The 12,753-nt window shown below is 46.1% G+C and overlaps 1 protein-coding gene across 1 annotated transcript in view; it reads left to right on the top strand.

Moving 5' to 3' along the window:
- LOC105518428 (kinesin light chain 1) overlaps positions 1 to 12,753 on the top strand; it is a 156,735-nt gene that overhangs the window by 105,083 nt on the left and 38,899 nt on the right. Inside the window, exons 5-6 of the mRNA XM_011951419.1 lie at positions 7,140 to 7,401; positions 10,143 to 10,373. Coding sequence (XP_011806809.1) covers positions 7,140 to 7,401; positions 10,143 to 10,373 — 493 coding nt within the window. The remainder of the gene's footprint in view (positions 1 to 7,139; positions 7,402 to 10,142; positions 10,374 to 12,753) is intronic.

Here is a 12,753-nt window from a genome sequence, read left to right as displayed (position 1 = left end):
GGATGGTCTCGATCTCCTGACCTCGTGATCCGCCCGTCTCGGCCTCCCAAAGTGCTGGGATTACAGGCTTGAGCCACCACGCCCGGCCTCAGATATTTAATCAGAGGTCCCAACTTGGAGCCTGGCAGGATAGGTTCTTAATATTCTCAGTTTATGTCCTCACAATGTTGTAGTGTGAAAGAATGATTGAAGTAAATCTTTGGACATGAGACTTGTGGCCAGGCATGGTGGCTCATGCCTGTAATCTCAGCACTTTGGGAGGCTAAGGTGGACAGGTCCCTTGAGCCTAGGAGTTGAAGACCAGACTGGGCAACATGGCAAGACCATCTCTACCAAAAAAAAAGAAAAAGAAAAAAAGAGAAAAATTAGCCAGGCTTGGTGGCACGCACCTGTAGTCCAAGCTACATGGGAGGCTGAGGTGGGAGGATCACTTGAGCCCAGGAGGTGGAGGTTGCAGTGAGCCAAGATCATGCCACTGTACTTCAGCCTGGGTGACAGAGTGAGACCGTCTCAGAAAAAAAAGGAGAATCATATATGTTAAAAATACATGTCAAAACGGCACAGTGGGCCAGGTGTGTGGCTCATGCCTGTAATCCCAGTACTTTGGGAGGCCGAGGCAGGCAGATCACCTGAGCTCAGGAGTTTGAGACCAGCCTGGGCAACATGGCGAAACGTTGTCTCTACTAAAAGTACAAAAGTTAACTGGGCTTGGTGGTGCATGCGTGTGGTTCCCAGCTACTTGGGAGGCTGAGGTGGGAGGATTGCTTGAGTCCAGGATGCGGAAGTTGCAGTGAGCCAAAATAGTGCCATTGCACTCCACCTTGGGCGATAGAGTAAGATCCTGTCTAAAAAAAAAAAAAAAAAAGGAAAAATGGAGTACAGTGGCAAGTTCTTATACTCCTAGCTCCTTGGGAGATTGAAGGTGGAGGATTGCTTGAGTCTAGGAGTGCAAGTTCAGCCTGGGCAACATAGCAAGACCCCATCTCTAAACGAAAAAGAAAAACATACGAAAACCACAATACAATGTAATTGCAAAAGTTGAGTCGCTATCTAAAATAATGGAAACAAAGTAAGTTCTAAAATTAAATAAAAATAACATAGGGTTTTTTTGGTCTTCATTATGTTAGGTAGTGACTTACAGTCTGTAGACACAATACATAATTTGTTAGGGGCCTGGTGTGATAGCTCATACCCGTACCTCCAGCACTTTGGGAGGCCTAGGTGGGAGGATCACTGGAGCCCAAGAGTTTAAGACCAGCCTGGGCAATATTGGTGAGACCCCATCTCAAAAAAAAAAAAAAAAAAAAGAATTTGTTAGGTTTACTTGAATGCTGAGACTTTAAATTCAGTAGGCTGTAATAGCTTTGCCTGTTGAACAATAGTCTTAAAGAGGTTTGACCCTAAGAAGGGCTTCTTGTGTTTTGTGAGCTTAATTCAGATGTTAGATTTATCAGGTGTTCTTTTGGTCTCACAAAGTAAATAATGGAACCTTAAATAGGATTTTTTTTTAAAGGAATAAAAGCATAATAAAAAAATTTTTAGTTAGAATAACCTGGGGCCAGATAGCTTGTGTGTCAGTCAAAGGGAAAGAGGGAAGTGAGTATTTTTGAGCCTGTACTATGTTCCAGGTCAGGTGGGTATCAATTTCACTTGACTTACAGGGAGATTGAGCCTCCAACATGCCCCAGGGTAGGTGAGAAGAAGATGCAGTAGCTCCAGGGCTGTTTCATTCATTCATTGCACACATCTTTGTTGCATGCCCGTGGGGTGCCAGGCATTGTTTTGGCTGATTCCTTGTTCCATTGAATCATCTCCCGGCATACACAGCATGAGAGTTGGAAGATGGTCCAGCGATGATGTGATTTATAGGCTGGCAAAATGTTTGAGTCAACTTAGATTCTGAGTAATGTTTACCTTTCAGAAATCAGTATAACCTGTAACTTAGCCCTTTGAGCTGGTAGCCTGTATGCTTTTTTTTTTTTGAGACAGAGTCTCACTCTGTTGCCCAGGCTGGAGTGCAGTGGTATGATCTCAGCTCACTGCAACCTCTGCCTACCGGGTTCAAGCAGTTCTCCTGCCTCAGCCTCCTGAATAGTTGGGATTACAGGCACCTGCCACCACGCCCGGCTCATTTTTTTGTATTTTTAGTAGAGATGGGGTTTCACCATGTTGGCCAGGCTTGTCTGGAACTCCTGACCTAAGTGATCCACTTGCCTGGGCCTCCCAAAGCGCTAGGATTACAGGTGTGAGCACCGCTCCCGCTCGCCTGTATACTTTTGAATTCTTCATCTTGATGAGCTGCAAAACAGTGTTCCCTCAAAACATATTTTATTTGTTTCTGCATCAAACTTGAAAAATGTCTTAAGTAGACTTGTCAGTCTTTTACAGTTTTATACCTTTCTTTCTCTGTCTCTCGCTCTGTCTGCCTTCCTCCTCTCCCCTCTCCCATCTCCCTTCTCCCCTCTCCCCTCTCCCCTCTCCTCTTCTTGATGGAGTCTTGCTCTGTCGCCCAGGCTGGAGCGCAGTGGTGGGATCTCTGCTCACCGCAACCTCCGCCTCCTGGGTTCAAGCGATTCTCCTGCCTTAACCTCCAGAGTAGCTGGGATTACAGGTATGCGCCACCACGCCTGGCTAATTTTTTATATTTTTAGTAGAGATGGGGTTTCACCATGGTGGCCAGGCTGTTCTTGAAGCCTTTTTTTTTTTTTTTTGAGACGGAGTCTTGCTCTGTCGCATAGGCTGGAGTGCAGTGGCTTGACCTTGGCTCACTGCAAGCTCTGCCTCTCGGGTTCACGCCATTCTCCTGCCTCAGCCTCCCAATTAGCTGGGACTGCTGGCACCCACCACCACGCCCAGCTAGTTTTTAGTATTTTTAGTAGAGATGAGGTTTCACCGTGTTAGCCAGGATGGTCTCGATCTCCTGACCTTGTGATCTGCCCGCCTTGGCCTCCCAAAGTGCTGGGATTACAGGCGTGAGCTACCATGCCCAGCTTGCCATTACTTTTATTCATAGAATGCTCTTTAGTTTGACCTATGTGCATATAGGCCTTTGCCTGTATTTCCTTCTAGTTTCTTTTTTTTAAATTTAATTATTAATCTGAAATTTATGTTAGTATATAGTGAGTATAGGAGTTTAACTTTATTTTTCCTAAATAGCCAGTTGCCTTGTCACTGTTTATTAATATAAGCTGCCTTTGGTTATAATGGCTTAGCCTAGAAATGGCAAGAGGCATCGAGTCTGAATATATATGCCACTGTCTGTTTCCCTCTGAAGAAGTGTCGTGTGTACTTAACATCTATATCATGGTCACTTGGGGGGCAGGTTTCTTGTGCTGTCACTCTGCACTGCTCCTCTAGCCCTGGTACTGGGTCTGGCTCTGCAGTGATGAGCAGCTGCTCGCCAGCAGTGGGTGCCGTCACACCTCTGCCTCATCTCCCCTTTTGCCCTGGGCTGGCAGTGCCCTTACTAGCCTGGAAAGGTGCTACTTGATAACATCCCTTGGGAATGGTTTCTTCTGTCTGGCCTTCATCTCTCAGTTGGCCACTCCACTGCCCCCATCACTGTGCTCCGCCGCACAGCCACCGTCCTGGGCCTTCAGGTCTTTGTGCACCTGCTTGTGTAGGGTGTCTTCTACTAGCTCGCATGTCCCCGAGGGTGAGGCCCTTACTAATCTGTACATTCCAGGGCTTACTAAACTCAGAGTAAGTTTTAGAAAAGCACTTGCATCTGCTAGTTTGGGAAACATAAGAGAATATATGTTGCATCATTTGGATATAATACATAAATGCTTTGCTGTCAGGGAGGAAAAACAGGCCTTAAGTTTTATTTTCCTCCTTCTGAAGACCCTTCCCTTCACTCATAGGAACCTCAAAGATGTTCAGATCAACATGTTAACCTAGTACATTTTAATCTTGTTTGTTGAAAACTGGTCCTTAAGTGTTTTCTTTCACTCATTTAACGAATGTGTATTGAGTGCCGGGCTGGGGATATATCATGGAACAGTATGGACAAGGTCCCTCATGGAGCACAGCAGTATTATTCAGCAATATATTCCCAGCCTGGCACATAGCATGGATTTGCTACAGTGAAGCTGGAGAGCCATGTGTTAAATAAATACTAGCAGTTAACATACTGTCAGGTAGAGGAGTGGCCTTTGTTCTTTTTTTTTTTTTTGGACAAAATCTTCCTTTGTTGCCCAGGCTGGAGTGCAGTGGTGAAATCTTGGCTCACTGCAACCCCTGCCTCCTGGTTTCAAGTGATTCTCTTGCCTCAGCCTCCTGAGTAGCTGGGACTTCAGGCGAGCATCACCAGGCCCGGCTAATTTTTGTATTTTTAGTAGAGACGGGGGTTTCACAATATTGGCCAAGCTGGTCTTGAACTCTTGACCTCATGATCTGCCCGCCTCGGCCTCCCAAAGTGCTGGGATTACAGGCATGAGCCACCGTGCCTGGCCGGCGTTTTTTCTTTTGTTGTTTTCTAGGCTCTTTGTTAGTGGAGTGGAGGTGGATTTCTGAATAGTCTGTAGGACAACGTCCAAATTTTAAAAGGAATTTAGTCTTCATATTTATGAAAAAAAAAATGATTTTTGCAGTGTGAAATTGGTGATGCAGAGACTAACGTGACCCTATTCTCAAGCACTCATAGCTTCACCCCCAAATCCTGGAATATGTAGTCTGTCTGCTGATTCAGCCTTTCTTCCTTTCATCCAGTGTCTGTCAGTCCATCCATTCATCACATGGACTGGCAGGAGCTGCGCCTAGATGCTGTGGAGCCTGTTTTTTTTTTTTTTTTAATTTTTTTAAGAGACAGGGTCTTGCTCCATCACCCAGACTGGAGTGCAGTGGTACCATCATAGCTGACAGTCACCTCACACCCCTGGGCTCAAGTGATCCTTGTGCCTCACCCTCCTGGGTAGCAGGGAATACATGCACATACCACCACACCCAGCTAATTGTATTTTGTTTATTTTTTTATTTTTATTTTTGTTTTTTTTGAGACGGAGTCTCGCTCTGTCGCCCAGGCTGGAGTGCAGTGGCCGGATCTCAGCTCACTGCAAACTCCGCCTCCCGGGTTCCCTCCATTCTCCTGCCTTAGCCTCCCGAGTAGCTGGGACTACAGGCGCCGCCACCTCGCCCGGCTAGTTTTTTGTATTTTTTTAGTAGAGACGGGGTTTCACCGTGTTAGCCAGGATGGTCTTGATCTCCTGACCTCGTGATCCGCCCGCCTCGGCCTCCCAAAGTGCTGGGATTACAGGCTTGAGCCACCGCGCCCGGCCTTATTTTTATTTATTTATTTATTTAGGCAGATTCTTGCTCTGTTGCCCAGGCTGGAGTGTGGTGGCGTGATATTGGCTTACTGCAACCTCTGCCTTCCGGGCTCAAGTGATTCTCGTGCCTCAGCCTCCTGAGTAGCTGGGACCACCGGTGCGTGCCACCACACCCAGCTAATTTTTGTATTTTGAGTAGAGACAGGGTTTTGCCATGTTGGCCAGGCTGGTTTTGAACTCCTGGCATCAAGTGATCCACCTGCCTTGGCCTCGCAAAGTGCTGGGATTACAGGAATGAGCCACCACGCCCAGCTGTCCTGCCTTTTTAAAAATAAGAGCTTATATTCAAAGTGATATTAGACACTTCATGAAATGTGAGATTTCAGACAGTGGCAGTGTTATGAAGGAAATAACTCTGACGTGTAATCTCGCCTCCATCCCTGTCACTCTGCCGAAAAGATCACTGCTCATTATCTTTCTGTTTTTTAAACTTAACTATGTAGTTTTAAGACTTAGTAAAAAGGAGAGAGGCTAGCAGAGGAATCCATTGCTCAGTGCCAGTGGCTGTCAGACACACCAGCACAAATGATGCTGTTTTGTATGCCCCTTTCCTCCCCGTTTTCTTTCTCACTTGGGTGTTTGAAAGCCCATTCCAGGGCCGGGCACGGTGGCTCAAGCCTGTAATCCCAGCACTTTGGGAGGCCGAGACGGGAGGATCACGAGGTCAGGAGATCAAGACCATCCTGGCTAACATGGTGAAACCCCGTCTCTACTAAAAAATACAAAAAACTAGCCGGGCGAGGTGGCGGGCGCCTATAGTCCCAGCTACTCGGGAGGCTGAGGCAGGAGAATGGCATGAACCCGGGAGGCGAAGCTTGCAGTGAGCTGAGATCCGGCCACTGCACTCCAGCCTGGGCGACAGAGCAAGACTCCGTCTCAAAAAAAAAAAAAAAAAAAAAGCCCATTCCAGACACTGCATCACGTCACCCTGGGCCTGGCCCCGGTGGTGCTTCACTGTGCCCTCCTCATCTGTGAGCCTGCCCGGTGACCATCCTGCTCCTGTCCTGGGTGCCTTGTGTCTTCCCGGTCTGCTTCTCCCCTACTGCTCTTCCTGTTCCATGTTCTGTGGCTGGTTTTTCTTTCTTCTTCCAGCTGCATGACTCCTTTTCAAGCCTTTGTCCAGTTAAACATGTTACCAAGAATGTAGTGTTCTTTCTGCATTTCATTAGGAAGAGAAAAAGGCTTGCAAACATTTTGAGAAAAAATGTTGTTCACTGAGGCTGTGTGTTTTGGAAATGCCATTTAGATGTTTTGCTGCTTTTAATCTTTGGCATTAATTTCAGTTGCTGTCATAAAAAAGAATTGAAACATCGCCGGGCGCGGTGGCTCAAGCCTGTAATCCCAGCACTTTGGGAGGCTGAGACGGGCGGATCACGAGGTCAGGAGATCGAGACCATCCTGGCTAACATGGTGAAACCCCGTCTCTACTAAAAAATACAAAAAACTAGCCGGGCGAGGTGGCGGGCGCCTATAGTCCCAGCTACTCGGGAGGCTGAGGCAGGAGAATGGCGTGAACCCGGGAGGCGGAGCTTGCAGTGAGCTGAGATCCGGCCACTGCACTCCAGCCCGGGCGACAGAGCAAGACTCCGTCAAAAAAAAAAAAAAAAAATCAACCAGAAAAGTAATTAAATGTGTCTGCAAAGGAAAAACAGAAACAGTGCAGAATGTGGTACTTCAAGATCATAAATTACTAATGTGCATATTTATTATTCCCCTATAAAATGTTAATTAAAAAATTTTCATGTTTACTTGATGTAACAGAAATGAAACCTGTAATGAGGGGTCTAATTTCTTTTTCTTTTTTCATTCCAGAATGTATGACAACATGTCCACAATGGTGTACATAAAGGAAGACAAGTTGGAGAAGCTTACGCAGGATGAAATTATTTCTAAAACAAAGCAAGTAATTCAGGGGCTGGAAGCTTTGAAGAATGAGCACAATTCCATTTTACAAAGTTTGCTGGAGACCCTGAAGTGTTTGAAGAAAGATGATGAAAGTAACCTGGTGGAGGAGAAATCAAACATGATCCGGAAGTCACTGGAGATGTTGGAGCTCGGCCTGAGTGAGGCACAGGTATGAGCGAGAATGACTCGGATATCATCAAGAACTTTTGATGGTTTGGTAAAATGGAGACTTTGTTTGAAATAAGCAGTTTCACTGAAGAAGAGGAAAGATGGTTATAAAATAACAGATCCAGGCCGAGTGCGGTGGCTCACGCCTGTAATCAAGCGCTTTGGGAGGCCGAGGCAAGTGGATCACTTGAGGTCAGGATTTGAGACCAGCCTGGCCAACATGGTGAAATGCTGACTGTACTAAAAATACAAAAATTAGCCAGGCCTGGTGGCTGGCGTGTGTAATCCCAGCTACTAGGCAGGCTTGAGGCAGAAGAATCACTTGAACCTGGGAGGCAGAGGTTGCAGGGAGCCAAAATTGCGCCACTGCACTCCAGCCTGGGTGACAGAGCGAGACTTTGTCTCAAAGAAAAAAAAAAAAAAACAAAAAAACCAGATCCACTTACATGTGTGTTCTGTATGTTAATTACTTACTATTGATTTGGGCCCATAAGAATTTTATTGATTGATTGATTGATTGAGATGGAGTTTTGCTCTTGCTGCCCACGCTGGAGTGCAATGGTGCGATCTCGGCTCACTGCAACCTCTGCCTCCCGGGCTCAAGTGATTCTCCTGCCTCAGCCTCCCAAGTAGCTGGGGTTATGCACCACCACACCTGGCTAATTTGTATTTTTAGTAGAGACAGGGTTTCTCCATGTTGGTTAGGCTGGCCTTAAACTCCCAACCTCACGTGATCTGCCTGCCTCACCAAAGTGCTGGGATTACAGGCGTGAGCCACCATGCCCAGACTCTGAATTTTATTTTTATTTTTTATTTTTTTGAGACGGTGTTTGCTCTTGTTGCCCAGGCTGGAGTGCAATGGCTCAATCTCGGCTCACTGCGGCCTCCACCCGCCGGGTTCAAGTGATTATCCTGCCTCAACCTCCCAAGTAGCTGGGATTATAGGCACGTACCACCATTCCTGGCTAATTTTTTGTTTTTTTAGTAGAAACGGGGTTTCACCGTGTTGGCCAGGCTTGTCTTGAACTCCTGACCTCAGGGCCTCTCCGAATTTTAAAAAGCAGAGCCACAATAGTGGATACTGCTGTGTATCATTTAGGATTCGATTTGGCTGCCAGTATCAAAAAAACAAAAACAGTGGCTTAAACCACAAGACGTTTGTCAAACAAGTACTGAGGTACGCTATCCTGGATGGGTTCTGTAGCTGCATAGTCATCGGGAGTACTCAGGCTGCTAACATCTGCCACACTACACCTTGGCAGCCTGTCTTGGGGACTGAGAGTGAGCTCCAGTGGCAGCCAGTGGCCCTGTTCTAGCATAGGGGAAGGGAAAGGAAGGACATGCCTCCTTCCTTGAAGGCTGCTGCTTTGATGTTGTGTACAGCAGTGCTTACATTTCATAGGCCAGACCTCATGGCTGTACCTGGGTGAGTGGGAGATTGGGGAATGTTGTCTTCCCACTTGCAGTGGCAGGTTCTCAAGCCTAAGGAAGGAAAGGAGAATGGACACTGGCCAGTAGGTGATGGTCTCTGCAATCCCAGGAGCAGATTGCATCATATCTTTGACCAACCTTTGTTTCTATAATATCATGCTTGACATAGAGATGAAAACACTGGAAACATCTAGGTTTTTAAATTCTCTCTCCTGATAACTTCTGGCTCTGCCAGCATATCTTAGGTAAAATTAAATATACTAAAGCTTGACTTCTTAGCTTTCTCTAGTTGAGTGAGTGAATAGAGCAGAAGAAGGGCTGCTGGCCAGTGGTTTCTGCTTTCGTAGGGGAAGTGAATGCCTACACCCTGATTTTAGAGTCTTCATTTACAGACTTGAGTTGCAGAACTGTAGCTTTGTTTGGATAGTGTGAGCCTATTATTTCTCAAGTTCTGTTATCTTGAGAACAGGTGACATGAATTTAAACTTGCTTTTTTGGTGTCGCAGATAAGAGTTTTACAAAAAGGAAGAAAAAGTCCCACCTTCTGGAGTTTCAGGTTTTAAACCTAGGAGGATAATAACCTGGTTATTATGTATGAGAGGGAAGGGCAGATACATGTTCCAAAGAGAGAACAGCTTGTAGCCAGTCAGCTCCTCCTAGATCTTTCTGCTCTTACGCTCCTAGGAAGTTGCCACGGCTTCATGCTGGTCTGTTCCAGAAACTAGTGAGCACTCTGTAGGCAGAGCCCTGGAGTGTTCCCTGGATTTTATGACACAAACGTAAGCTTATGAGTGCACCAGTGCATTCTTACTCTTCGTGGTAGCTAGAGATGTCTTCTCTCACCTTGGAACATCGAGGCAGATTTGTATGTGCCCTGTTCTCTGACTTCCACCTCCAGCCCTTCACCAACCTGCACTCTGTGTGCAGACATGCATGTGTGTACACAAGGCCTCACACATGGGAAAGGGTCTGTAAAAATTATGTTGGGGCCATCTTGATAGAAAGTAAAATAATACAGTTTCATCAGAAGGGTAGCTGTGTTTTCATTGCTAGTTCATTTGACATGCTCTTCAAAAAAATAAATAGTTTTTTGTAGGCATTCTGAGCATGTGATTTTCTTTTTTGTACCCCGTTATGTAGTCTGTGGCTGAAGGGGAAAAGAGAAATAAATGGCAGATGGTACTTATTTGTACTTTGGAGAAAACATTTGCGAGTGTAAGCTACAGCCCCAGCCACAGAATGTTCGCACAGGTGGGAGGGACACTTGCTGGACAGTGTGCTACAGTGCTGCACACGTTTCTGTCTGCTCAGGTTATGATGGCTTTGTCAAATCATCTGAATGCTGTGGAGTCCGAGAAGCAGAAACTACGTGCGCAGGTTCGTCGTCTGTGCCAGGAGAATCAGTGGCTACGGGATGAATTGGCCAACACACAGCAGAAACTGCAGAAGAGCGAGCAGTCTGTGGCTCAACTGGAGGAGGAGAAGAAGCATCTGGAGTTTATGAATCAGCTAAAAAAATATGATGACGACATTTCCCCATCCGTGAGTGGCTCTGTAGCAAATGTGGTGCTGATGTTTAAAATGGAGTCCCTGGGCAAGTCATAGAAGTTCTGTTCGCCGTATTCTTTTCATATTAGAACGTTGACCAGAACATGCAAAAATGTTTTGTAAATATAAGCCACAATCCAGAGAGACAACCTTACCTTCAGCGAGGTCTGCCCCGAGGTCTGCCCCAGCTTAGGCTCCGGAGCTTCCTTGCCCCTCCGTAGCTTGGCTTCCGTGCCATCAGCTGCTGGTCTAGCAGTGGTCCAATCCGGCCGTCGGAATCTGGACTCTGGGCAAGCTCTCTGCCTCTTATGGTGGGTTCTTGGCATTTCCATTCTCTTTGAAACTACCCTGGTCCCCCAGACACCATCTGGCTCTCTTGCCACCTCTCTCATCCTCCCCTTGGCTTCCCTTGCTGGCTTATCTTCCTATATCTGCAGTGGAAGAAAGGATCTTAGTTTTCTTTTTTTTCTTTTATTTAGACGAAGTCTCACTCTGTCGCTCAGGCTGGAGTGCAGTGGCACAATCTTGACTCACTGCAACCTCCGCCTCCCGGGTTCATGCGATTCTCCTGCCTCAGCCTCCGGAGTGGCTGGGATTACAGGTGTGTGACACCATGCCCAGCTAAGTTTTTGTATTTTTTTTTTTTTTTTTAGTAGAGATGGAGTTTCACTATTTTGGCCAGGCTGGTCTTGAACTCCTGGCTTCAAGTGATCTTCCCAGCTCAGCCTCCCAAAGTGGTGGGATTCTAGGTGGGAGCCACCGTGCCCAGCCTTTTTCTTTCTCTGTTGGCTATATTTGGATGTTTATCCTGGTCTCAGTTATTTTTCATTCAACATTTATTTCTGATTCAGTTAACTTCTTTTTTTTTTTTTTTTTTAGGTGGAGTCTTGCTCTGTTGCCCAGGCTGGAGTGCAGTGGCATGATCTTGGCTTATTGCAACCTCTGCATCCTGGGTTCAAGCGATTCTCCCGCCTCAGCCTCCCCAGTAGCTGGGACTACAGGCGTGTGCTACCACACCTGGTTAATTTTTTGTATTTTTAGTAGAGACAGGGTTTCACTGTGTTAGCCAGGATGGTCTTGATCTCCTGATCTTGTGATCCGCCTGCCTCAGCCTCCCAAAGTGCTGGGATTACAGGCGTGAGCCACCATGCCCAGCCTCAGTTAATTTCTTTTTAAAGAAAATTTCTAAATTTTGGAATTATTTTATTTTACTTATTTTTAATTTTTAAAAATTTTACCCTTCTCTCAAGTTTTCAATGGAATAATTTTAAATTGATCGAAAAGTTGGAAAGTTTGAGAAGAACCGTAACCCAATGTCCCGTAATTTTATATCATCATACATCAGTGGTCAGAACTAAGATAGTAACATCAATACTTTACTGTTAACTGAAACACAAGCTTGGTTTGGATGTCACCAGGCCTTCCACTAGTATCTCTTTTCTATGCTAGGACCTAATCCAGTGTTGCACGTTGCATTTGGAACTAACATTTTTTAAATACCTATATGGTGCCAGGCATGTTCATATACATAATCAGAATACTAGAGAGGTGCACATTTGTGTCTCTGGTTCGAATCTCCATTCTAAGACTACTGAAACAGTCTTATGTGTAGCACCAGCAAACCTGCCTTTCCCCTGTGTCTTCATCTGCTTGGGCTACTGTAACAGATACCACAGGCTGGGTGGCTTAACATTTATTTTCTCATAGCTCTGGAAATCCAAGATCAGGGTACCAGCAGGGTCCGATTCTGGTGAGGGCCTTCTTTCTGGCTTGCAGACTGCTACTGTCTCTTTGTGTTCTCATGTGGTACAGAGAGAGAGAGGGAGTAAGCTCTGTGCTGTCTCTTTTTATAAGGGCACTAATCCCATCGTGAGGCCCCACCCTTTCGAGCTCATCTTGTCCTAATCACCTCCCAAAGGTTTCATCTCTAAATACCATTACACTGGCGGTTAGGGCTTTAACATAGGAATTTGGGGAGGATGCAGTTTAGTTGACAGCATGGTATTTCAAGAGGCTTACCGTATTCCTCCCTCACGTCTCCTCTAGGTTAGGGGCCAACTAAATGTTTTGATTTAAAAGATGTGGCTGGGTGTGGTGGCTCATGCCAGCCCTTAGGGAGGCCGAGGCAGGCAGATCACCTGAGGTTAGGAGTTGGAGGACGGCCTGGCCAATATTGGGAAACCCTGTCTCTACTAAAAATACAGAAATTAGCCAGGCATGGTGGCACATAACCTGTAACTCCAGCTACTCAGGAGGTTGAGGTAGGAGAATTACTTGAACCCAGGAGATGGAGGTTGCAGTGAGCCAAGATCCGCGCCACTGCACTCCAGTCTAGACAACAGAGTAAACCTCTGTCTCAAAAAAAAAAAAAAAA

Source organism: Colobus angolensis, unplaced genomic scaffold (assembly GCF_000951035.1).
Source record: "Colobus angolensis palliatus isolate OR3802 unplaced genomic scaffold, Cang.pa_1.0 Scaffold32, whole genome shotgun sequence".
Taxonomy (NCBI): domain Eukaryota; kingdom Metazoa; phylum Chordata; class Mammalia; order Primates; family Cercopithecidae; genus Colobus; species Colobus angolensis.
This window is presented reverse-complemented; position numbering and strand designations above follow the sequence as displayed.